The sequence below is a fragment of the Salmo salar genome, chromosome ssa13 (genome assembly GCF_905237065.1).
Source record: "Salmo salar chromosome ssa13, Ssal_v3.1, whole genome shotgun sequence".
NCBI lineage: Eukaryota > Metazoa > Chordata > Actinopteri > Salmoniformes > Salmonidae > Salmo > Salmo salar.
The window spans coordinates 18,250,517-18,277,932 of NC_059454.1; the positions used below are offsets into that span (position 1 = coordinate 18,250,517).

Genomic DNA, 27,416 nt, shown 5'->3' on the forward strand with positions numbered 1-27,416 from the left:
TTCTCTCCCTCACACACACACATATTTGGTCATCCATCAGAGCACGGAGTGTTGTTTTTGCCCCCACATAGCTCACTCTCAGGTATAAATCACATAAGCTGATTTCAAGGTTCAATGTTTAAATAATTAAAGAGCTTTAATTTATCAGGATTTAGCACCTTCAGACAACAGAGTAATAAAAAAAACAAATGAAAAGAGGTAGAGGGATATAGAAGAGATTCTTAGAGTATTTGGAGAGAAAAAAAAACAAGACATGAACACATTTATCACACGTATAAAGATTTTTATTGGAGAAAAAAAACCAAAACAAAAAAAAATCCTGGTATAAAGTACAATTATGCAAAACCAGATTCAGCCTCCGAACCAGTGCTACTCAGCTGAGCGTGATTTATCCTATAGTTACCACAGGTTCGGAGATTTTAAATGCAAGGTTTGCTTAAGAAAAATTACACAATGAACATCTCAAATTATAAACAAAAACCTTCATTAACCTAGCTATTTATTGATTGTAAGGAAAGTTATGCATTTTATTATTACTTTCAACCTCCACTTATGAAAAATCAGGCAAAAATGTAAATCATTCAATTTCAATGTTATTGTCCCCCCCTCATACACATTCCAGGCATAGAAAGGCCTCACCCTTTAAGGTTCCATCAGTTATGTGTGGTCAAGGAAATGATCAATGTATTAAAACTTAAAGTCGATGTATGTTTTATGAACTTGTGGCAGTAACTCTGGCATAATGTGAAAGCTCTGTAAAAGAGAAAGATACAGTAGCTCTACAAATCCAGAACAAATCATTTATTAAATAGGATACGCTTTCACAAATAAAAACACATTCTTTACTGATGCATCTGAATTTCTCATCCAAATGTTCACCATCAACATTAGGGTCATGTTCAAGAGGAACGGATAGCAGAAAATGTTTTGAAATAGAAATCAAAATGTTTTCTTATTGAATAAGTTTGTACCCTAAATATGTTTTCTTATTTCGCTGCTATTGAAAGCCACCCAGCTATGGCAGAGCAAGCAAGGGTGTCACCCAGGAGTTAAGGTAAGCAGGGTTTTGTTGCAGCCCAGTACTTGATCCATCTTATCGTGGTTCATATTGAAGTAGTTGATTATTCGAAACAGGTGTGTGTGTAGGCTAGTGCTGGACCGGAACGAAAGCCTGCACTCCTAATAGCAAGTCTAGAAATGATGCTGGAAATGGAACAGTGCCTCTAATGTTAGATGGGGAGTGATGGAGCTCTACTGCCCTCCTTTGACCAAACATGGGGAACTACAGCCTACTGGGGGCATCAAATCCAATTGTCCAATGATAAACTATATAAACGACAGATACTGCCTGATTGTATTAGGTTCATACTTAATATCTTAACCAATCAATACTAAATAACTTAGATGTCTTAAATGAAGGCCATCTACCAACAAGAGGGTCTAGTATGCGCCTCGAAAACCGTGAGAGGTTACACGGAGGAATACCACATTCAAGGAATATGGCTCTTATGTCACATGCATAGAAGTCCTACTCTCAGAATGCAGCCTCTCTCAGCATATTCAGTAGTCTAGGCGCCGAGGCAACACACTGACCCATGTCTCTACTTGGGAGAAAAATCAAAAAGCATACAGTTAAAGACAAAAACACTACTTAAGTTTCTTGTGTGAACAAGTGTACGCCACAGGGAGGTTTGAGACTGACATCTATTCTTATCAGGAAAAGTATTTAGAGTACACATTATATAAACACATTCCTCCTGGAATAAGAGTTACTGGCAGTTTACATCTTACAATGCTTTCTCGCATTGAAGAACAAAGTCTCATTGCATTTTGTTGGCAAAGGGTAGCCACCTAGTGGTCAAAGCCTCTTATTGCAGAATCAACAGTAGCAAACTAACATAACTTTGGGAGTCAGGTACATTAGGCCTACATGACAATGTTATCAATGAACAGATCAAATCATAATGACTCAGTGGATTATGAATGATCTTACAACACGCTTCCCTGGAGCGATACAGGGACATCACTCTTCTACCACTCCTACACCAGAAAGCACATTAACTGTGTTCAACTTGTATTGGTTTATTTATGTTGGAAAGATAATTGTCTAATATTAAAGTGATAAGAGGAGTTGTTCGGTAGGGCTCAAAGCTTCCTGGTTATGCAGGCAGGAAGTTGCACCCACCCTTAATATTCTGTTGCCTATGGTTACACCACTAGCCCAGCTCAAGGAGGGTGCAGTGCAATTCCCCCCCACCCAAATCCCCTTTTCCTCCAGACATACACCACCTCAGTTCTCCATGAGGGAGCGCTGTAGAGCCTCCTGGATCATAGTGTGTTCGTCTGTGGAGTAGTCCTGTAGAGAAAGGAGGAGAGGGGGAATAATTAAATAATAAAACAGATGTGTACAATAACTGAATTGTGGCCACTGCGTCTTAAGATCCACTTACGACAAAGGTGTCATAAGAGAAGGTGTGTCTAATCTTGAGGTGCTGGAAGAAGTCAGTGCTCCTGTAGTTAGGGTCTCCCCAAGGCATAGAGGCACAGATAGGACACACCTGCAACAGAATAAAACATTATTCATCTGGACACGAGTCTTTAGCTCACCCTCACAAGTAACATTAAAAACACATTGTGTTAAAGCAGCAATACACATGTACACTCACGCCAGCCTTTCCGTCAAATGTACATCCAGATTTTTACAGGCTTTATGTAATAGACAGCCAATTGAATGCTGTCTCACGTAGGCTAATGCTTATTTAGGAGTGCCCGCTGCCGATTACACCACATGAAAGTGACTGCAAGGATTATTGAGCCGAGTCTGAAAGAGCCACCAGTCCCTTTTAACAGCGACACACATTTCAACAAATGAACACCCGTTTCAAATAAACGTCTGGTCTAAATTAATCGTTTGAGTGAACTTCAGCGAGTACCGTAAATATTGAGCAAAATAAGAGAAAGGAGAGCAGCATTGCCATGGATGAAACAGCAGTGATTAGACATGGTCACCCCAAATAACAACAAGATCTCAGTCTCACTTTAGTACTCAACGTTCTGCACCAGTTTTTTTTAGCTACTAAACCAGATTAAGGAAGAGAAGTAAGATGCATCAATCACCTAAATACTCCTTGTTGGTGGAGCAGTATGACATTTCTGTAAATTATATTTTAGGTAGATTAATCTAGCAAAATATAATTAATGGTGAAGGGCACTGATATGGAAAATCTATATAGCATTTTTTTCAACACTTCTTCCCTGTGAGCACACAGTGGAGTCTTTCACGGACTGACTGGCGTGGGCTGGTACCAGTTGAGACAATTGCAAGTCTATAATTTTTTTTTAATCAGCCAAAAGCAGTCAATTACCGGCTAACGTAAACGCTGTGACACACCTAGACGTTCTCATGCCCCCCATCCTCCACCACACCGTGCCCTGCTTCTAGAAAGTCTCAAGCTATGTATATACACCTTGGCAGGTATTATTTCCTTTTCCCCGCTATAACACTAAAGTGTGTGTGACCGTCAGCGGCTAGGAGGGGACTCTGTAAGGTAGTCAGTCATACAGGGTCCTGGCAGATAGCTGTGTGTGATGATTTAGGACGTGCTCTGCAGAATGATTGAGGAGCACAGTGGAGCGGCTCCAAAAGAATCACACCATACGCACACATCCCAAAGCACCTGGTTTTACAAGCCATCCCTATTCCATCCCCCCATCTTTCTGTCATCTTGTTTTCCTCTTGGCTTTCTGTCAAGCTCTCCCTTATTCTCTCCCTCCATCATTCTCGCTCTTTCTATGCAACATCTCATGTTACACCCGTGGCTGAAGCAGGCTGTCACAGACTGCATGCATTAACAGTAACACACCATCTTTGTCCTCACGCAATGAACAAAACAAAATGCTGGAGGGGAGGCAATTATCAGGTGGGTCACATATCAGTGAGGACCCCTTACCACGTGGCGCGTGTCCCGGGCATGCTGGGAAGTGCAGTGCTCCACCAGGCCGTCCTGGTCAAGGTTCTGGCAGTTACAATACGGGCAGGAGAAGGTGAAGCGATTCGGCAAAGGGCTGGAGACAGAGGGGGACAGTTACAGTAGGGGCAGAAGGTGAAGGGGTTGTGCACAGGGCTGGAGAGACAGAGGGGAAGGGGAATGAGGACATGTTGGATAGGCTAAAGCACTGCTTCCTTTGTATTATATATGACCATGGTGTCTATAGACGAGCTAGCTGACAAATCTGGAAAAACAAATGTGGGGCAGAAGGCGGTGTGTTGTGATTATGGACGGCCAGATTGCTAGCAACAGAGGTAGCTCGTTTCAGCTAGTTCTCCATACTATGTCTTGTTTTGAAATGTGACGGATGTTATGTCTATGCTACTATGGCAAAAAGAAAAATCACTAGCTAACCAACAACTGTAACAATGCATTTGAGAGACTACAAGTGCTCATAGTTCAAATGTATTTATGTTTTCAATAAACATTGGAGACGACATGTAAACTATATTTAAACAATCTAAGCCAACCCCATCTGTGTTGTTGCTAAACAACCAGCACATCTATGGTTCTGTGCCCTTCACTATGAAACTCAGTGTTAATGCAATAGTCAATTTAAAAAAAGAAATGGATATTTAGAGCCAATACAAAGTTGATAACCTATAAAGATGGGTTGATGATCAACCCATATGAATTACTTTAAGTCCATTAGTGGATGATTGAACAGCATTTCAAAGCTGCTGTGCCATCACTCAGGCTACACCATCCCCGTCTCACCCGATAATGTTAGGCTGGGTCTGGGCAGTGGTCCTCACCCCCTCCTCAATGTACTCCTGGTACTTGGAGCAGGCTGCCGTGTGGCCTCTCATTTGGGACAGGCCAACCTGAGAGAGACAAGGAGGAACCAGGCTCAGTGCTAATGGTAGTGCAGTATATTCAGAAACATAGGCATATACTTTTGTGCACATATACAAATAGTGCATTCAGACCGATCCGGATTAAATAAAAAAATGTATCATCAATACACACACACCATAATGACAAAGCAAAAGCAGGTTAAGAAATGTTTGCACATTTACCAAAAATGAAAACAGAAATACCTCAATTACCTAACTATTCAGACCCTTTGCTGAGACTCGAAATTGAGCTCAAGTGCATCCTGTTTCCATTGATCATACTTGAGATGTTGTTACAACTTGATTAGAGTCCACCTGTGTTAAATTCAATTGATTTGGACATGATTTGGAAAGGCACACATCTGTCTATATAAAAAGGTCCCACAGTTGACCGTGCATATCAGAGCAAAACTTGAGTCATGAGGATGAAGGAATTGTCCGTAGAACTCCTGGACAGGATTGTGTCGAGGCACAGATCTGGGGAAGGGTAAAAAAAATAAAAAAATGAAGCATTGAAGGTCCCCAAGAACACAGTGGCCTCCATTCTTAAATGGAAGAAGTTTGGAACCACCTACACTCTTCCTAAAGCTGGCCGCCCAGCCAAAACTGCGCAATAGGGGGAGCAGGGCCTTGGTCAGGGAGGTGACCAAGAACCCGATGGTCACTGACAGTTCCTCTGTGGAAATGGGAGAACCTTCCAGAAGGACAACCATCTTAGCAGCACTCCACCAATCAGGCCTTTATGGTAGTGCCCAGACAGAAGCCACTCCATAGTAAAAGGCACGACAGCCCACTTGTAGTTTGCCAAGAGGTATCTAAAGGACTCTGAGAAACAAGATTCTCTGGTCTGATGAAACCAAGATTGAATTTGTCGGGACTGAATGCCAATCGTCACATCTGGAGGAAACCTGGCACCATCCCTTTGGTGAAGCATGGTGGTGGCAGCATCATGCTGTGGGGATGTTTTTCCAGAGGCAGGGACTGGGAGACTAGTCAGGATTCGAGGGAAAGATGACCGGATTTAAGTACAGAGATCCTTGATGAAACCTTACTCCAGAGCACTCAGGACCTCAGACTTGAGAGGATCTGCAGAGAAAAATGGGAGAAACTCCCCAAATACAGGTGTGCCAAGCTTGTAGTGTCATACCCAAGAAGACTCAAGGCTGTAATCGCTGACAAAGGTACTACAACAAAGTACTGAGTAAAGGGTCTGAATACTTATGTAAATGTGACATTTCAGTTCCTTCTTAATACATTTGCAACAATTGTCATTAAGGGGTATCGTGTGTAGATGGAGGGGGGGGGAAATACACTTTCGATTAAGGCTGTAATGTAACAATGTGGAAAAAGTCAAGTGGTCTTCCCTGTGGCTCAGTTGGTAGAGCATGGTGTGTGCAACGCCAGAGTTGTAGGTTCGATTCCCACGGGGGGCCAGTAGAAAAAATAATAATAATAAAAAATAAAAAATGCATGCAATGAAATGTATGCATTCACTACTGTAAGTCGCTCTGGATAAGAGTGTCTGCTAAATGACTAAAATGTAAAAATGTAAAAATGTCTGAATACACTGTATATAAAATTCACTCCCTCGTCCTAATTCCCTTGACTATTCACATTGTTTTACAAAATGACAGCATGCTATACACAGACACACCTGTGCTCCACAGCCCTTGCAGGCCGCCACAGAGGTGTGTATGAGGGCATCTAGGTCAGTGGCTTTGGCCCAGTGACCCAGTGCTGCCCTGCACACGGCACACACTGGCTTTTGGGGCCGCAGGCACGCCTGCAGACAACTTTGACAAAACCTGGAGGGAGAGAATGGAAAGGAGAGTGGAAGTGTAGAAAATCATTCATTGGCTAAAATGCAAGTAGCAGACTGAACTCCACGGTGAAGAAAGTTTCTGATGAATTTCAATGGCGTGGAGTAGAGACCAGGCTTGGTGGAATCTAGTTCCGGCTACACCAATTTGCCAAGGTCAATACTTACAATAATTTAATATTATGAAACGCCCGTCTTATAGCCATGTTTGTCCTCTGTAGTGTGCTTTTCTTTGCTGAAATCCATACTTTCTATTTAAATAAACGTTAATCAAATACCACCACCGACTGTTTCCTTGTTGAGATTCAATGGGCACATGCGCCGAGTTGCCGTCTTTGGGCAACAGCAATTAGCAAACATTCAATGGCAGTATTAGATGAACGTTTATTGAAAAAGTATGGATTTCAACAGACAAAGAATGGCACGCAACTAAAGAGGGCAAACATAGACAAGCTGGGCGTTTCATAATAAAATGTTTTTGAAGTATTGACCTTGAGCGAATCGATTTAGTCGGAGCTAGACATTGGTTTAGTTAATCAGAAACTTCCTTCACCACGGAATGGAGTTTATTCCGCTAAAATGAAAGCAAACATCTATTTATAGGTAATGTAATACCAACGAATTGTTCAATACAGAAGGAAAACGAAACTGAATGGTATACGTCTGGCGTCACACAAACAAACAATGATGCATATGATTAAAGTTAGACCTCTGTTCATCACCGACAGTTTCACACTTTACTTTGTGAAATTCAATGACGGTGCGAATGTTTTATAACTAAATGCACTTCCGTCACCGAGGAAAAGTCCTGTCATTTGACGACATTGGGTTTTGTAGTTCTTTAAAGATCTACATTAATGAATTTCACACATCATTCAACTACAAAACCCACGATTCTTGAACCCCATTTCTTGACGTAAACAAAACTGAACGTAAAGCAGATTTATGAACTTACGAATATCTTACAAACATAACATTGAATGCCAAAATAAACAATGGCTAACTAATTATTAATTCCTGTCAGAAATAGTTACCTTATGGGTGTACATACATGTTCAATCGTTTAGCTAGCCAGCTCACAACAGATCTTGCTGGTGGGCTGGCTAGTTTTGCCAAATTGCTAACGTTAGACAGCTCGTTAGCTTGAACTTGGACGATGTCTAGCCAGCTACGTTAACAGACAAAAATATATATTTGTGTAAAGATACTCACGTATGTCCACAGTGTGTTGTGACAGGGCTATCAAAAATCTCCAGACAAACCGGGCAGAGGAACTCTGTCACGTCCCTGTCGCCTCCAGAAACATTTTTCTTCTGCTGTGCAGAGCTAAAGGATCCTAGCATCGCCATTTCTTCTCTCTCAGCTGTCAATTTGGGGGACCTATTGTTACGTTCAATACAACTGGGTGTATTCATTAGTCGAATTCCGTAGCGAAACATTTCATCTGTTACAAACGTTTTGCAACAGATGAAAGCGGATTTCCAATAGATAACACAAACACAGTCAAAATTGGTAAAAAATCCTGAAAACAAAACTTAGCTTTTTGGTCGTAATTGAAAGTTAGGTTTAGGCCACCCGCAGCAGCGTTAGCAGTAAGAGGATGTTTTCAGAGATACAGTATTATATAAATGTACACATTTCCTGTGGAAAACGGATGTGAGGACTCGGCTCCCTATGTTAGTTTAGGGTTAGCAGTGTGGTGAAGGTTAGGGTTAAAATATGATTTTAAGAAGATACATTGTAGAAATGGGCGGAGTTTAGGACTTTGTATCTGTGTTAATGACGACTGTTTACTCTAGGAACCAAACGGAAGCATATAACATAGCGAATGGAATCAAACAGGGAGTGACATACCTGAATTTGTCCAGTATTAACTCTCGTTTTCTTTGCAAAACGGTTACCGTTTTGAGTAAACGATTTCTGATGCAAAACGTTTTGCAACAGATTAAACGTTTTGCAACATAATCCGTCTAATGAATACACCCCTGAAAACACAACGAAAAACGAGCTCATGCTGCGTTTATAAACAAGTGGAAAGGTGGTATTTACCATGGTTGGGGAGTAACGATTACATGTAATCCATTACATGTAAGGGATTACAAAAAACTGGTAACTGTAATCCGTTACCAGCTAAAATGTTGGAATCAGATACATTTTGAACAACTAGATGATTACTTCGAGGATTACTTTTCAATTCAGAAAGGATGTTTGCGGAAAAAAACTGACACTTCTGTTTTTTCAATGATATTCAAATCAGCATTGAAAAAAGGATCAAGTTTAAATTTGTTCCACCTGAGCGAGTCTGACCACAAGTCAGAGACCACTATGATGACATACCAAATGTGTTTTATGGATTTTGTACAGTAGGCTAGCTATGTCTTCCAATGGTGCGACTGCTGTCGGCATCCAAAGATTATCCAACTTGAATAAACGCTTGCAGGTAAGGATGACAGCAGTGGTTTAGTCTACGGCGAAACGGATATCACTTATTATTTACATCTACATAGTGCATTTAGCTTTTTGCTTTTTGTACCTTACGGGTTGTGGTTGTTGTGGATGGCTGTTCACAAATCTAAATGTGTATTTGAACCCAATAATGGTTGAATTCAATACATTTAAGCTGCCTATCAATCATTGTTTTTTAAATCAGTGGACAGCCAGTGAAAAATGAGCTCTTGCAACAGATGCATAGTGTGGATCCCAACCTATGGAATAAAATCGAGGCTTTTATTGCTCAATCTAATTCGTTCTGATAAATGGACACATGCTCAAACTCGCACACTTTTGATATACTTAAAGGGGCAATCTAGTTGCTACATACATTTTTGGATTTATTAATTATATGTATTAATGTAAAGATATAATTTAATCGTATATGTAGTAGAAAGCGGTGGGTTAGAAGAAGCCTACATAAACAACCCATAAAGTAAAATGCAACATCCATATATGGCCAGCTATGTAAACTTTAACATTCATTTATCCTGCAATAGATGTTGTTCAATTGGTAACATACATTTTTGTCTTCTTCTAATGCCTCTTAAGAGGAAAGTAATCTAAAAGTAACTGAATGTAATCAGATTATGTTACTGAGTTTGGGTAATCCAAAAGTTACGTTAATGATTACAATTTTGGACAGGTAACTAGTTACTGTAACGATTACATTTAGGAGATTAGTGATGGCCCTGGAGGGGAGGGCTGCTGTCTTATCAGCTCTTAACCAACCATGCTATTTTGTTCGTTTGTTTTGGTATTTTCTGAAAACTGCATTGTTGGTTAAGATCGGATCCGGTGGTACCTGCGTCTTCGTCCTCTGTTCTGTCTCCCTCTCCAGTGGCTTCTACCTCGGGTTCAGATCCTCGGAGCTCCCACCCTCATCAGACCGTGAGGCTGCCTGAGAGACCGGCCCATTCAACATCACCAGCTGTCATCAATGGCAGCTCTGTGGTGAGAAACATCTCAGTTCCCAAAGAAAAAACCCTATGCTACCCAGAAGCACGAGTACAGGACATCACAAGGTTACTTCCTACTGTTCTATGACAGATCCCGGGAGCTGACACTGTCGTAGTCCATGTGGGGTCAAACGACATCAGGAGGGCCAGCTCGGAACATATGAAAATGGATTTTAAAGAACTTATTTTAGCATTAAAAGACTCCAGAAAATGGCCAATCATTTCAGGTCCACTACCATCATTGGGTGTGAAAGATTCAGCAAGCTACTGGCATTACACATATGGTTAAGACTACTGTAGCTCTGCTGGAGTCACTTTAATAGATAACTTTGACACCTTCTGAAAACGGAAGATACTCTACAGGAATGACGGAGTCCATCCAAATCATCTTGGCTCCTGAACTCTGTCCACGCACTTCAAGGCTGCGTTGAAACAATGACTTATCAATGACCCAAGACCAGCTCAGTTATCCCTACCATTGTGACAATGAGTCGTCATAATGCTGCATCAAATGTACATTATCCTAGGGGCGTTTGCAGACACAATGTAAGTAACTTAATTTATGTCCCTGTAATTGCCCTGAATACCTTTGTTGATCCTACAGCTATTGTATACAGTAATCATGAGCCTATGAACCAGAGTTACACTGTTAGCACTGAGGTGGTGTGTCCTAGTAGGAAGATCACTTTGTGCAGCTCACCCTACTTCTGATAGTCTACCCAGTAAAGCATTATAAACAATCAAGCAACTCAGAAAAGTGCTAAAAAATAGGCAATATTAACATATGCAGCCTGAGAAACAAGGTCCATGAAGTCAATAACTTGCTTGTAACAGATGACATTCATATTCTGACTATCTCTGAAACTCACTTAGATAACACCTTTGATGATACAGTGGTAGCAATACACGGTTATAACATCTACCGAAAATACAGAAATGCCAAAGGGGGCGGTCTTGCGGTCTATATTCAGAACCACATTCCTGTAAAGCTTAGAGACGATCTAATGTTACATACTGTTGAAGTAATAAGGCTACAGGTTCATCTGCCTCACCTAAAGCCCATTATTGTGGGAAGCTGCTATAGACCACCAAGTGCTAACAGTCAGTATCTGGATAATATGTGTGAAATGCTTGATAATGTATGTGATATCAACAGAGAAGTATATTTTCTGGGCGATATAAATATTAACTGGCTCTCATCAAGCTACCCACTCAGGAAAAAACTTCAAACTGTAACCAGTGCCCGCAACCTGGTTCAGGTTGTCAGTCACCCTACCAGGGTAGTTACAAACAGCACATCTTTATGAATTCTGCAGAAATTTGCTTTAAAGCAGTATCCAAATCCATAGGATGTAGTGAACACAATTTAATAGCCATATCTAGGAAAACCAAAGTTCTAAAGGCTGGGTCTAGTGTAGGTTATACAATACGTTTTGTAGTGATTCATATGTTGATGATGTAAAGAATATTTACTGGTCTGTGGTTTGCAATGAGGAGCAACCAGATGCTGCACTTGACACATTTATGAAATTGCTTATTCCAGTTACTAATAAGCACACACCCATTTAAGAAAATGACTGTAAAAACTGTTAAATCCCCTTGGATTGATGAGGAATTGAAAAATTGTATGGTTGAGAGGGATGAGGCAAAAGGTATGGCAAATAAGTCTGGCAGCCCAACTGATTGGCAAATGTACTGCAAATTAAGAAATCATGTGACTAAGATAAATACAAATAAACTATACTATGAATAAAAGATAAATGATATAAAGAATGATAGTAAAAAGCTTCGGAACACCTTAAATGAAATTATGGTTAAAAAAAAAAACTACTCGGCTACATCATTCATTGAATACATCATATATGGCTCATTCATCACAAAACCCACTGATATTGCCAACTACTTTAATGACTTTTCCATTGTCAAGAGAAGCAAACTTATGGATGACATGCCAGCAACAAACGCTGACACTATGATGAATACACTGATGTGGGAGGTAACACACCACATATTTGGACACCCCTCCTTGTACAGTAGCCCTATTATAAATAATTAGCAGCAGCTAATAGGGATCACTAATAAATACAATATAATACAATAATAACGTAATTTGATGTGCTAGTAATATTTATTTAATGGATGAATTAAATTGTAATTAAAATATACACACGTGGTGCTATAGGATATATACATATTTTACATTGTAATACAATACCCCTACATTGTGTGCTGGAGCTACGGGTTGATCTTTCCACTCTCACTAGGCCTACACATTGAAACTCGGACTGAATTGAATGGGTGATGCTTAACTACTTTTCACTGAATAAGGGAAACGAGGTACAACATACAACTTCGATCGAAGACCTAAAATCATGCCTGACAAGACCAATGAAATCATAATGGTATCCTAATATAGTGTGGATACAGGAGTAGCCTATTCTACAATAATGTAACTATGTGCTACTATCATTTATCTAATTGATAAATTAAATTGTAAATCTGCATGCGTAGGCTACTTCATTTGATGATTACGGTATTGTACAAGGTAGATACAGGAGTAGCCTATAGTCTACAATAATAACGTAATTGAACGTGCCCTGGTATAATTTATTTCATTGATGAATGAAATTGTAAATGGGGATGGGTAGGCTACTTCATTCAGTGAATACTGAATGTCTTGCTATCTCTGGGAGTATGTTAATGAAGGCTTTTCAGCTGTTGAACTATGGCAATGTCAAACAAATTTCTAAATCGATCTTTCTTTTTGTCAAGAAGTGATGAGCCAGAGCAACCAATCAGCATCACTGCAGCTGTTGTACCAACCACCCCCACTGCTCTCCCACAAGCCACCTCATCCTCTTCTCCTGTTCAACTCATTTTACGCCAGACTGAAAAGGACTGTACATACATACCCCTGTGCTCATCTCATTGCAACATGATCCATCCAAGGCCTCAGCTGGATGCCTAAAATGTGAGAAATGTAAACAAGATGCTACAGTATTTTGTGTGTGTATGGATGGAGTTACAAGAAAATACACAAGTTTGATGTGCCCCTCTGTGTCAATGTTGATGGCTAAGGAGATAGTGATGAGAGTGAGAACACACAGTATAAAAATAAAGACCCCTTGGGATCTAAAATTAGTGTGAGGTGCCCTTGTGTCTCCTTTTTGTCCGTTTGAGGATACTACAGTCATCCCTGGTGGAGGTTCTTGGAACACCTCTATTTAAGTCTGAGCAGAGGTTGTTGTGTGTTATCTAGTGTACCAGGCAGATTTTTGAGTACAGAATGAAATGGTGTAAACTTAACAGGTTGAACTTGTTGAGTACACTCTTCGAAAAAGGGGTTCCAACAGGGTTCTTTGGCTGTCACCAAAGGAGAACCCTTTTTGGTTCCAGGTAGAACCCTCTGTGGAATGGAGCCCAAAAGCGATCTACCTAGGTGCAGAAAGGGTTCTACCTGGAACCAGAAAGGGTTCTCCTATGGGGACAGAGGAAGAATCCTTTTAGGTTGTTGATAGCACCTTTTTTTCTGAGTATAGGCCTATATTGCAGTGGTGGTTCTGTTGTTTTCTATAAAAAGAATTGTCTCACTGGTGATGGGGAGTTAAGATAATCAGAAATACTGTGAAACATTCCCACTTTTAGCACAGATTTGGAAGCAGGCAAAGTGACCTTCTATGCGTGCTAAGGCATGTGTGATTTTTTTATTTTACCTTTATTTAACCAGGAAAAGCCCGTTGAGACCCCAGGTCTCTTTTTCAAAGGAGACCTGGCCAAGAAGGGAGCAACAATCAATCCATTACATAATTAAAACATACAACAATACAATACAACAACATGATCCAGCCTAAAAAAAGCATCTACACTCCTCTGTAAACAGAGACTCCCATCAATATTTTAAATTCATTCAGTGGCACTAACATATCTAGATGAAGCATGAATTGTAGATTATTCCATGCGTCTGGTGCACAAAAAGAGAAGGCAGTCTTGCCTAATACTATGAATTCTCTGGGGACTTTAAGTAGCAACCACCTAGCAGACCAGGTGTGGTAACTGCTGGTGGTGAAGGAGACCAGACTACAGAGGTAAAGAGGGAGTTTACCCAAAAGGGCTAGTAGATGAACACACACAAATGTATCTTTCTGCACATATAAAGTGAGATCCAACCTACCACTTGGTACAATATGCAATGGTGGGTGAGTGACTTGGCATTTGTAATAAAGCGCAAGGATGCATGATAGACAGATTCCAATCTCTGTAAGACGGAGGAGGTTGCATGCATGTACAACAAGTCACCATAATAAATTACAGAGAGAAAAGTGGCCTGAAGTGGCTTGGTTTCTTCTTCAGTATTGGAGAATGCCTACTACTGAAAACTACTAAAGTTTTTCAGTTTCATCATTTTACCCTATTAATTCAGTTAATGTAATGTGCAATATGACTCTCAAAATATTGAGGCAACATGGTTAACTACATAGTCCATGAGTTTGGTGATCTTTGAAGGGAGTTTTAATCGAGTGAAAAACTGGTTTCACCATTGTACGTAATGGAGGTTGGCTAGGTTGCTAATGGTTGACATGTAAGAGGGACTAAGATGGCGTCCGAACTTTCTGTACTTTTCTTTCAATGTTTTAGATCCTATTTGTTTTATTTTCTATGAACAAAGGCTCAGTTTAGTTCAGGTAATATATGTGATGTCACGATGAATGTGTTAAAGTGTTCATATTTGTACAAAAATAGCTAATAACAGTTCACTAGCTTGATGCTAAATTAATTTAGCCTGGCTAATTGGCTAGTTGGTTTCAGTCAATGTTAGCTTACATGTTAGTGGTTTATAATGTAATGGTTGTAGCATTGTTTCGCATAGGCCTCCAGTAATGTATAGCTTTTTTGAAATTGACACTGATAGTACAGTGAGTTATATATAATGTGATTGTGTAGATGTATGGTGACTCCAGGTTTGGATGAACGGACCAACTACCAACGGACCAAGGGCTAGTCCCTTGACGGGTACCAGGAATGGTGGGAGGACAACCTGAAGGTAATTCTCTTTGCACACAACAGCAGCTTCCAGAGTACTCACCCTATCGCTTGCTGTACGGACAGGAGCCGCAGCTGTTTACTGAGGTAAACAATGCAATTGTATATACAATTATTGCATATACTGTAGTATTAAACATTTGTGATTCATTTAGTGTTGTTTGTCCATCACTATTTTTGTATTTATACAAAACTTCCACCACATCACATGCATTTCAGTGATCAGTTATGTACTTTGAGATCACTGAAACTCCACCTGATGTGGTGGAAGTTATCGAACCAGATCAGAACGCCTTCGAGGACCATCTTCAGGCATGGGCTGAGAAGGATGAGGACCAGGTAAAAATTATTTCCTGCTGTTAATTTATTTTCTGGCCCTCCAAGAGATATATGTAAGAGATCTGAAATATATTTGCATTTATTTCTATTATCTATCGTGAGACTTAACATGGACAAGGCGTGGGAGAAACAGAAGGAGAGCCACCGGAGGAGAATCAAGAAGGGGGCCAAGTGCTTCGACATCCAAGCGAATGACGTGGCTTGGAAAAAGGACAAAAGGAAGGCGAGACCTGGGAAACCTCACTGCTCTTTCGCTCCTAGCTAGGGTCACCATCTGTTAAGGTGAATATAAAAATCTCAGATGATAACTATTTGTATTTGCCTCATCCTAGTGGGCGGCATCACCATGCTGTCAGCAGTACCAACACTGGCCAGGGGGTTTCTCTAAATAGTCAATCTCAAGGCTTAGTAACCTCCGCTTCCAAATAGGTACTGTTAAGGTGTATAACTCCAGTGGTCATGGCACCACCCTGTAGTTTCTCTCACAACTCACCTCTCTCTTATCTTTTCCAGGGACAGTCCCTTACCTCCCTCATCAACCCCACTGACAGATTTTTTGTTAATGTCTGCCATTAACATTATTGCATGTCTAATCAAACATTTCAATTAAATCATTCACTAACTGTATTGTTACATACCTGATCAATCTGTAACCTGTGTGTTTGCTTGTTTATGTCTCTGTCTCCTACCCTGTTCCCTTTACTCTGCTTCTGTTCTCCAGGACCTAGGGGTTTTGTCTAACACCCAGACCTGGATCCACCTGATGTCCCCCATTACCAACCATGCTCCAACTTTTCATTACATCATCTACAGATACTGTTATTGTCATGTTGCAAAGAAAGAGCAAGAAAACTATCATACTTGGCACATAATGTGAGATACACAGATTAGCTAAAAACACTAGCACTGCACACGCTCAGAACAAAGAGAGCAGCAGTGCCTGGACTTCGCAGTCTCCCTCTTCGAGTCCCCCTTCCGAGACTGACTGCCTGTTGAGAACAAGTGACAGGCAGAAAGAACCTCCCTCCCACCCACACAACACCCACCTCCTCTATTCCACACACCAGAATTCCCTATTTCAGTCTATGAATGCCATGTGAGAGTACAAAAAATCTGTGAAAGTAAAATTACACACATGTACCAAAAAAGTATCAAAGTTTATATATTTCAATGTTAAATATTGCCAGATTGGTTTTCACAGCTGTTTCACAAGGTGTTAATTATTGTAAATTGTAATGGGTCCCTTGATGGTATTTGTTAGTTCAACATTATTCTTTGTTGTATCCTACGGTATATATTTGTATCCAACCGTTGAAGTCGGAAGTTTACATACACCTTAGCCAAATACATTTAAACTCAGTTTTTCACAATTCCTGACATTTAATCTGAGTAAAAATTCCCTGTTTTAGGTCAGTTAGGTTCACCAATTTATTTTAAGAATGTGAAATGTCAGAATAATAGTAGAGACAATGATTTATTTCAGCTTTTATTTCTTTCATCACATTCCCAGTGGGTCAGAAGCTTACATACACTTAATTAGTATTTGGTAGCATTGCCTTTAAATTGTTTAACATGGGTCAAACGTTTCAGGTAGCCTTCCACAAGCTTCCCACAATAAGTTGGGTGAATTTTGGCACATTCCTCCTGACAGAGCTGGTGTAACTGAGTCAGGTTTGTAGGCCTCCCTGCTCACACATGCTTTTTCAGTTCTGCCCACAAATATTCTATGGGTTTGAGGTCAGGGCTTTGTGATGGCCACTCCAATACTTTGACTTTGTTGTCCTTAAGCCATTTTACCACAACTTTGGAAGTATGCTTGGGGTCATTGTCCATTTGGAAGACCCATTTGCAACCAAGCTTTAACTTCCTGACTGATGTCTTGAGATGTTGCTTAAATATATCCACATATTTTTCCTGCCTCATGATGCCAGCTATTTTGTGAAGTGCACCAGTCCCTCCTGCAATAATGCTGCCACCCCTGTGCTTCACGGTTGGGATGGTGTTCTTCGGCTTGCATGCGTTTCCCTTTTTCCTCCAAACAAAGCGATGGTCATTAGGGCCAAACGGTTCTATTTTTGCTTCATCAGACCAGAGGACATTTCTCCTAAAGTGCGATCTTTGTCCCCATGTGCAGTTGCAAACCGTAGTCTGGCTTTTTTAGGGCGGTTTTGGAGCAGTGGCTTCTTCCTTGCTTAGCGGCCTTTTAGGATATGTCGATATTGGACTCGTTTTACTGTGGAAATTTATACTTTGTACCTGTTTCCTCCATCATCTTCACAATGTCCTTTGCTGTTGTTCTGGGAGTGATTTGCACTTTTCGCAACAAAGTACGTTCATCTCTAGGAGACAGAACGCGTCTCCTTTCTGAGCGGTATGATGGCTGCGTGGTCCCATTGTGTTTATACTTGCCTACTATTGTTTGTACAGATGAACGTGGTACCTTCAGGCATTTGGAAATTGCTCCCAAGGACGAACCAGACTTGTGGAGGTCTACAATTGTTTTTCTGAGGTCTTGGTTGATTTCTTTTGATTTCCCCATGATGTCAAGCAAAGAGGCACTGAGTTTGAAGGTAAGCCTTGAAATACATCCACAGATACACCTAAAATTGACTCAAATGATGTCAATTAGCCTATCAGAAGCTTCTAAAGCCATGACATCATTTTCTGGAATTTTCCAAGCTGTTTAAAGCCACAGTCAACCTAGTGTATGTACACTTCTAAACCACTGGAATTGTGAAACAGTGAATTATAAGTGATATAATCTGTCTGTAAACAATTGTTGGAAATGTTTTTTAGAGTCGCACAAAGTAGATGTCCTAACCGACTTGCCAAAACTATAGTTTGTTAACAATACATTTGTGGAGTGGTTGAAAAATGAGTTTTAATGACTCCAACGTAAATGTATGTAAACTTCCAACTTTCAACTGTATGTGAAAATGCTATTCATTACCTACAGCTCAGCGTTCAACACCATAGTGCCCTCAAAGCTCATCACTAAGCTAAGGATCCTGGGACTAAAACCTCCCTCTGCAACTGGATCCTGGACATCCTGACGGACCGCCCCAAGTGGTGAGGGTAGGGAGCAACACATTTGCCACGCTGATTCTCAACACTGGAGCCCCCCAGGGGTGCGTGCTCATTCCCCTCCTGTACTCCCTGTTCACCCACGACTGCATGGCCAGGCACGACTCCAACACCGTCATAAAGTTTGCAGACGACACAACAGTGTTAGGCCTGATCACTGAGTACGACGAGACAGCCTATAGAGAGGAGGTCAGAGACCTGGCCGGGTGGTGCCAGAATAACAACCTATCCCTCAACGTAACCAGGACAAAGGAGATTATTGTGGACTACAGGAAAAGGAGGACCGAGCACACCCCCATTCTCATCAACTGGGCTGTAGTGGAGCAGGTTGAGAGCTTCAAGTTCCTTGGTGTCCACATCACCAACAAACTAGAATGGTCCAAACACACCCAGACAGTCGTCAAAAGGGCAGGACAAAGCCTATTCCCCCTCAGGAACCTAAAAAGATTTGGCATGGGTCCTGAGATCCTCAAAAGGTTCTCCAGCTGCAACATCGAGAGCATCCTGACTGGTTCCATCACTGCCTGGTACGGCATTTGCTCGGCCTCCGACCGCAAGTCACTACAGAGGGTAGTGCATACGGCCCAGTATATCACTGGTGCTAAGCTGCCTGCCATCCAGGACCTCTACACCAGGCGGTGTCAGAGGAAGGCCCTAAAAATTGTTAAAGACCCCAGCCACCCCAGTCATTGACTGTTCTCTCTACTACCGCATGGCAAGCGGTACCAGAGTGCCAAGTCTAGGACAGAAAAGCTTCTTAACAGTATTTAGCCCCAAGCCATAAGACTCCTGAACAGGTAATCAAATGGCTACCCGGACTATTTGCATTGTGTGCCCTCCCCCCCAACCCCTCTTTTACACTGCTGCTACTCTCTGTTTATCATATATGCATAGTCACTTTAACTAAACATTCATGTACATACTACCTCAATTGGCCCAACCAACCAGTTCCCCCGCGCATTGGCTAACCGGGCTATCTGCATTGTGTCCCGCCACCCACCACCCGCCAACCCCTCTTTTAAGCTACTGCTACTCTCTGTTTATCATATATGTATAGTCACTTTAACCATATCTACATGTACATACTACCTCAATCAGCCCGACTAACCGGTGCCTGTATATAGCCTCGCTACTGTATATAGCCTCGCTACTGCTATTTTTCACTGTCTTTTTACTGTTGTTTTTACTTATTTACTAACCTATTGTTCACCTAATACCTTTTTTGCACTGTTGGTTAGAGCCTGTAAGTAAGCATTTCACTGTAAGGTCTACACCTGTTGTATTCGGGCGCACGTGACAAATTAACATTTGATTTGATACATTGGCATCTTTTGGCCAGGGGGAACTGGTTGGCCTCAGGACTACCTGGCTTGATGACTCCTTGCTGTCCCCAGTTCACCTGGCCGTGCTGCTGCTCCAGTTCCAACTGTTCTGCCTGCAGCTATGGAACCCTGGCCTGTTCACCGGACGTGCTACCTGTCCCAGACCTGCTGTCCCAGACCTGCTGGAACCCTGACCTATTCACCGGACGTGCTACCTGTCCCAGACCTGCTGTTTTCAACTTTCTAGAGACAGCAGGAGCGGTAGAGATACTCTCAAAGATCGGCTATGAAAAGCCAACTGACACTTACTCTTGTGTTACTGACTTGTTGCACCCTCGACAACTACTGTGATTATTATTATTTGGCCATGCTGGTCATTTATGAACATTTGAACATCTAGGCCATGTGCTGTTATAATCTCCACCCGGCACAGCCAGAAGAGGACTGGCCACCCCTCATAGCCTGGTTCCTCTCTAGGTTTCTTCCTAGGTTTTGGCCTTTCTAGGGAGTTTTTCCTAGCCACCGTGCTTCTACACCTGCATTGCTTGCTGTTTGGGGTTTTAGGCTGGGTTTCTGTACAGCACTTTGAGATATCAGCTGATGTAAGAAGGGCTATATAAATACATTTGATTTGAATTTGATTTGATCAAGTAGGCTATTCATTTATATGCCATTGTAGGCTACTGTAGCCTGCCATTTGATTTAATAAATATGTTTAAATATCATTGGAATCATTGCAAATCAATTTATGCCACTTGTGTAGTCTACCTGTAGCTGGCAAATGGATTGAATAAATAGCTTATAACTTCAGTTTGTTGTTATGGCCTTGTTATTATGCAATTATTAATGGCCATTTTTAGATAATCACATTTGTATTTGTATTTATTATGGTTCCTGGGGTCCAGCAAAACTAAGGCAGTTTATACAATTATAAAAACATTACAATACATTCACAAATTTCACAACACAATGTGTGCCCTCAGGCCCCTACTCCACCACTACCACATATCTACAGTAATAAATCCATGTGTATGTGTGTGTATAGTGCGTATGTTATCGTGTGTGTGTGTGTGTATGCATGTGTCTGTTCCTATGTTTGTGTTGCTTCACATTCCCCGCTGTTCCATAAGGTGTTTTTAAATCTAGTTTTACTGCTTGCATCAGTTACTTGATGCGGAATAGAGTTCCATGTAGTCGTGGCTCTATGTAGTACTGTGCACCTCCCATAGTCTGTTCTGGACTTGGGGACTGTGAAGAGACATCTTGTGGCATGTCTTGTCTTATGCATGGGTGTCCGAGCTGTTGGAAGTTATTAATTGTGATCATGGTCAGTTTAATTGTGGACCTTTCCCTGAAATTAGATGTTTTCCTATCAGGGGCTATAGGCTACCTGTATCTAGCTCAGCAAACCATGGCAAAATGTAATTGCAATTATTAACCCAGCTTTTAGTCAGTAGCCTATGACTATTAAAATAACAAGTAAATCTCACAAATAGGCCATTTATAACAGTTTGCAGTCTTAACATCTGGCACATAATAATGGCCCATTTGCCAGAAAATAGCCTAACATTCGTTTTTTTAAGTTTGTCCAAGTATTTCTTGCACAGCGATTTAGAGAACATAAACTTTCATCACTCAAACTCTCCAGTCAGATTTATCTATAGTTACACACATGTGCAAACTGGATTTACTTACAATGAAAAACTGTGGTTTGAGCCCTGAATGCTGATTGGTTGAAAGCCATGGTATTTTTCAGACAGGTTACCACTGTACCACAAAACATTTATTTTACTGTTTTAATTACGTTGGTAACTAGTTTATAATAGTAATAAGGCATGTCAAGGGTTTGTGGTATATGGCCAATATACCATGGCTAAGGGCTGTTCTTAAAACACTATATTGCACCTCCTCAGGCCTTATTATTTAATAATCTTAGCAGTCAAAACAAGTTAAATCGACATCCATTGATGGAAAATTATCTGGCGAGTTGAATAAAGGCAAATTATATTTTCTCTTGAGACATTCTTAAAGCCACAAGAATTATTATTTTGATTGATGGAAAAGCACATTTTAAATCTTATCCTACATTGTTACAAATGACTTCAATATCACTTAATTCGCTCGATAAAGTTATGGAAAAAGGGTTTATTGGATAAATTTGGCAACTCTTCTTCTGCTGCAGAAAAAATGGGCTAGTTTTCAGGCCTTCTTGTCGGGTTTTGCGAGGTCATTGGCTATACATTTAAGCTAGACCTGGCAACCCTGGATATCGCCTCAATCCACCGCATCTGGCAATGTCACACTTCCGTATCTGCGGTGTAAGGTGACAGAGCTAGAGCGGTATTAGTCAGACTGAAAATAAGGTGTAGGGTTGTAGAGAATCGAAGGACCATGAATGTAATAACAAACCTTAGGTGCTGACTTAAGGCCGGTAGGAACCACTACAGAATGTGCGGTTAGAACAAGGATGAGGCGGATGTCCAGTTTAATGGAATTTAATGGAAGAAGAAGTCCATATTCACACACACAAACACACACTCCTGGTTCAGATAACAGAGAATCATGTCCAGTGATAATTGACATTAACTATGGTCCGGAAAGGAAAGAGGAGAAAGAAAACTTATGCAATAGCACTGCTATAATATGAATGACATGGCTGTATAAGCTACCACAGGTAAGTACATAAAAGCAAGGCCTAGTCACATGGCAATAGACTAAACAGCTTGTTGGACTTGTACACATGAAACAGATAAATGTGCTCAAATAAACATTACAGTAATGTTGAAATGTATACATAATATAATTATAATGAGCGATATTTATAGAGAATAGAAAATAGCCTAGCACCATAAATGAGCAATGCTAATAAACGGCTAATCGCTAACAGTCGTGCTAAAATGCCGTACGTCCTCTGAAACACAACCCAACCAACCCACACTGCTTGACACAATGCCCACTTAACCCGGAAGCCAGCCGCACCAATGTGTGGGAGGAAACACTGTACACTTGGCGACCATGTCAGCGTGCACTGCGCCCAGCTCGCCACAGGAGTCACTAGTGCGCAATGGGACAAGGACGTCCCTGCCGGCCAAACCCTCCCCTAACCCGGACGATGCTGGGCCAATTGTGTGCCGCCCTATGGGTCTCCCGGTCGCAGCCGGCTGCGACAGAGCCTGGACTGGAACCCAGAATCTCTAGTGGCACAGCTAGCACTGCAATGCAGTTCCTTAGACATCTGTGCCACTCGGGAGGCCAGAAAACACGTTTCAGACCACACAGTGGGCAGGGGTCATAGACTAACTGAAACTGAAGTCCCGGGGATCAAGGACACTGATAGGCTGTAGGAGATGTGGTGATAAGTATTCGGCGTGACCTTGATCAATAAAACACGAATAAAAGCGTGGGTCCTCTGAATGGGAGACTAAGCTGCCCAACTAGAACTAACCAGAAGGGATGGCTAGAATCAGCTGATTGAAGCTGGCCATTTTAACAGCCGCACCCAAATATGTTGTACAGATTTTAAATCGACAACTAATGGGAGCAAGGGCAGACAGCCACACAGAGGAATGACGTGAATACTTGTCGTCATTTAGAGAGGTAGAAATGTAGACCAAATGGGTGACCTATCCAACAGAAGGCAGCAACGGCTGGTGGCCACCAGACAGGCCAGACCCAGGCAGAGGGACCAGGTAAGGGCACCGGATCAGGAGGTCAGGCCGCAGCAGCAGAGCTCGATGATGGTCTCTGCACAGCAGATGGCGGAGGTTCGGCCGCAGGTCTCAATGAAGCTCTCAGGACTTGAGACCACAGGTCCGCAGCAGCAGAGCTCGATGAGCGTCTCCGGACTGCAGATGGCAAGGCCGCCCCATCGGTGACAGGTGAGGCCCCAGGGACAGGAGTTGGGGTCGGCTGCATCTCCACAGCAGCGACCGGCAGAGATCTCAGGACAATAAATGTCTGGACCACCACGTCAGCGAAAGGAGAGGGCTCTGGGACCGGAGATGAGATCAGCTGGATCTCCACAGCAGCAACAGGCGAAGAACTCAAGAGAGGAGACAGCTGCACACCTGAAAGAGGGAGAAAAAGACCCTAAGGCAGGAGAGAGCTGGACCCTGGGTCCAGGAGAAACTGACTGAGTGCCCAGAGCTGTTGACTTGGGGCCTGACAGAGCTAGTGACTTGGGTCCGGACTGGGCTACAGACTGTGAGCTAGGGGATGCTAGATCTATTAGGACAGAAAGCTCTGGGCCTACTGGGATAGGAAACTGGAGACCCAGCTTAGCAGGAAACTGTGAAGCCACTAGGCAATCAGGGAACTGAGGCTAATATACTCTGGACTTAGCACCTAGTAGGGCAGAAGGGGAGGTGTCTCCTACGATAGGACACTGAACACTTTGGTCAGGAGGGTCTCCCAGGGCTGGAGCTAGCGGGGGCTAGCAATAACCACAGGGCTGAGAGGGGCTAGCAAGAAACCCAGGGCTGAGACTGGCAGATTCCACCAGGCAGGGACTGACAGGGCCTGGATAGCAACACAGACAGAGCCCCTGCAACAGAGACTGGAGGGGGCTCCCAGGGAGGAGCAGGGAGACATCTTTGGACAGCAGCTGGCTGGATGTCCAAGGTAGGACTAGGCAGATCCCACCAGACAGGGACTGGAGAGGTCTGAGTGGCAGGGCTGGACTTGGCGCCTTCAGCAGACAGGGATCTCACATTATGGACCAACTGACATTCAGAGGTGTCAGCTGGAGTAGGGTTCTCCCTCACGATGAACTCTGGTATCTCCTTCGTCACTGGAGAAGGCTGTAGGTCTTCCTGCTCGTGAACAGGATGGGAGGTAAGGATTCATCTTGGGTCCAGAACAGGGGTCGGTAGAACCTCTGTCACTGGAGATGGCGATGACACAACTGTGGGAACCAGTTGAGACCCTGCAACAGGAGCTAGTTGAAGCACAGCTGTGGGAGTGGTGAGCTGAAGCTCCATGGCAGGAGCTGGTGTAGTAGGCCACACTACTAACTTGCGCTGCATTGTCGGAACAGGCTGGATTTGCACGGCTGGGGTTGGCTGGAGCACAGTGGTAGGGTGCTCCGCCAGGATGACCTCTGGTAGCTCCTCTGGCCCTGGAGAAATCTGTAGCACTGCTGTGAGGGACTCCCCCTCTAAGACATCTTTCAGTTGTAAGAGGAGAGAACTGTTGAAGGACTGGCTGAGATGGTCAGGTGACAACTGGCAGTGTCCAATAGGTAAGTACTGGCGACTGTGGTTGGGTGGACTGTAGGAACCTTCCATCTTCCGGACCACTTCAATGAGCTCATCAATCTCGTCACACTGGCTGTGTAAACACAGTGAGACCTCTCTGGTTTTCACTGGCGGTCCAAGCTCAGGTCGACGCTGATTTCGGTGATCTCTGGTTGAGGCTCAACACTGATCTTCGCGATTTCTGGTCGACGTTAGCCTGAGGTGGGAACCCAGTGAATTCGCAACCAATAAAAAGGCTGAGGCTCTGTCCTCTATTCTGCTGGTCAGCCTGGGTGGTGACTTGGACCGGTGATTAGTTGTTGAAGGTGAAGAAGTTGGCCACTTTGGTTGCAGTTTAGTCCACCTCAAGTGCTCAAGAAACCCTCTAGCTGCTCTCCCTCGTAGGAGTAGTATGTGAATGTGTGTGGTAGTCTGTGCCTTGACTCGTAGCCATCGCCATAATTGTCGAAATATTGTAGCAGATGAGCTGGTCGGCGCGGACAGACCACATCTTGTGGAGGATATTCTCTGTTAACTGCCATCCGTGGGCTGTAGCAGTTAATGGATCTGGCTCGTAAGGACCATTGAAAAATAAGGTGTAGGGTTGTAGAGAATCGAAGGACCATGAATGTAATAACAAACCTTAGGTGCTGACTTAAGGCCAGTAGAACCCACTAAAAATGTTCGGTCAGAACAAGGATGAGGTGGATGTCCAGGTTAAGAGGAGTTTATAACACTGCTATAATATGAATGACATGGCTGTATAAGCTAGCACAGGTAAGTACATAACAGCAAGGGCTATACCAAAGATGTTCATTGTTATATCTGTGGCTATGCACCACAGCAGGCATAAGTCCTATTCACATGGCAATAGGATAAATAGCCTGTTGGACTTGTACACATTAAAGTAAGGCACATTACAGTAATGTTGAAATGTATACATAATATAATTACAATGAGTATGAGTGAAATATATAGAATAGAAAATAACCTAGCACCATAAATGAGCAAAGCTAATAAAGGGCTAATCACTAACAGTCATGCTAAAATGCTCATGCAATCCAATGTAAATGCTAACAGCAGCGCTATCGCTAGCTAAGAAGGTTAACACACGGTAATTACACACAATAGACCACAAAACTTAGTTCCACACAATATGACACAGATCTCAAGGCACTTATGTTTAGATGCACGCAACAGTTTCCCGTGGGTATCAAGAATGGTCCACCACTCAAAGGACATCCAGACAACTTGACACAACCGTGTGAAGCATATGGTCAGCATCCCCGTGGAATGCTTTTGACACCTTGTAGAGTCCATGCCCCGAAGAATTGAGGCTATTCTAAGGGCAAAATGGGGTGCAACTCAATATTAAGGTGTTCCTAATGTTAGTATACCCAGTGTATATGGAGACTGGTTAGTGACAAACAATAAAGGGTTAAATATATGTAAAATAAATCTCTCAGATATAGGACAGACACTGCAGAACAAACTTCGTTTAGATTTTTTGAGGGGGACTATCTGTCCCATGTAATGAATCTGCTATTCAATGTGTGTGTATGGGCTAACAGCAGTAAGGCCAAATTAAAATGTTCATCAAATAATTGTTTATATATTTTTGGGATACTTCAAGGGTTCTTAAAATTCTAAGTTTAATAGCTAAATGATCCTTGGTATGACCTTCTTAAAACAATTCCATATAGTTTAGTAGAACCACCCTCTCCCTGCTAAAACGGCTTAGACTCTGGTTGTTACACCTCACCGAATAAGAATCTTTAGGTCGGAGAAGTCAGAGCTCTAAGATAATTGGTACATTTTAGACACTGGTAACTCAGAAAAAAGTCAATGATCTAAAGGTCAGAGCAAGTCGGAGAAGTCGGAGCTCTAGGATGATTCCCGAGTTTCCGACTCCGAGTTGGATGACAGTTCAAAACGATCTTCCCAGTCGGAGCTCGTTTTTACCCCTGAGTTCCCCTGAGTTCCCAGTTGTCGTGAATGCACTGAATTTGGAGGTAGGAGTTGTCTTGAAGGCACTTGACGCCCGAGTGTTGGATGACCGTTCAAAATATTTTTTCCAGTCGAAGCTTCCCCCGACAGAGTTCCCATTTGTTTCTGAGTACCGAACTGGGATGAAAATAACACAGTTTAGGACAAGAGGATTCTAATACCCCATAACTCTACATAAATTAGGAATAATTCTAAGTAATGCTATAGCAATGGCGCTGGTCCCATGAATCTGTTTAT

At 42.3% G+C, this 27,416-nt stretch overlaps 1 protein-coding gene across 1 annotated transcript; it reads right to left on the reverse strand.

The window, feature by feature from the left end:
* Positions 1 to 262: 262 nt before the first annotated feature.
* rnf114 (ring finger protein 114) lies at positions 263 to 8,336 on the reverse strand. The gene is made up of 6 exons (XM_014134658.2): positions 7,917 to 8,336; positions 6,540 to 6,690; positions 4,767 to 4,873; positions 3,951 to 4,065; positions 2,451 to 2,558; positions 263 to 2,356 (listed from the first exon to the last, which is right to left on the reverse strand). Exons 1-6 carry the CDS (start codon positions 8,141 to 8,143, stop codon positions 2,291 to 2,293), a joined length of 774 nt encoding a protein of 257 aa, XP_013990133.2. The 5' UTR covers positions 8,144 to 8,336; the 3' UTR covers positions 263 to 2,290.
* Between the last annotated feature and the right edge of the window lie 19,080 nt (positions 8,337 to 27,416).

Coding starts and splice junctions, on each gene's coding strand:
- rnf114 (XM_014134658.2), bottom strand. CDS start 8,143: ATGTTTCGCTACGGAATTCGACTAATGAATACACCCAGTTGTATTGAA. Junction 6,691..7,916: donor ACAACACACTGTGGACATAC/GTGAGTATCTTT, acceptor CTCTCCCTCCAG/GTTTTGTCAAAGTTGTCTGC. Junction 4,874..6,539: donor GCAAGGGCTGTGGAGCACAG/GTGTGTCTGTGT, acceptor TGTCTCTCTCAG/GTTGGCCTGTCCCAAATGAG.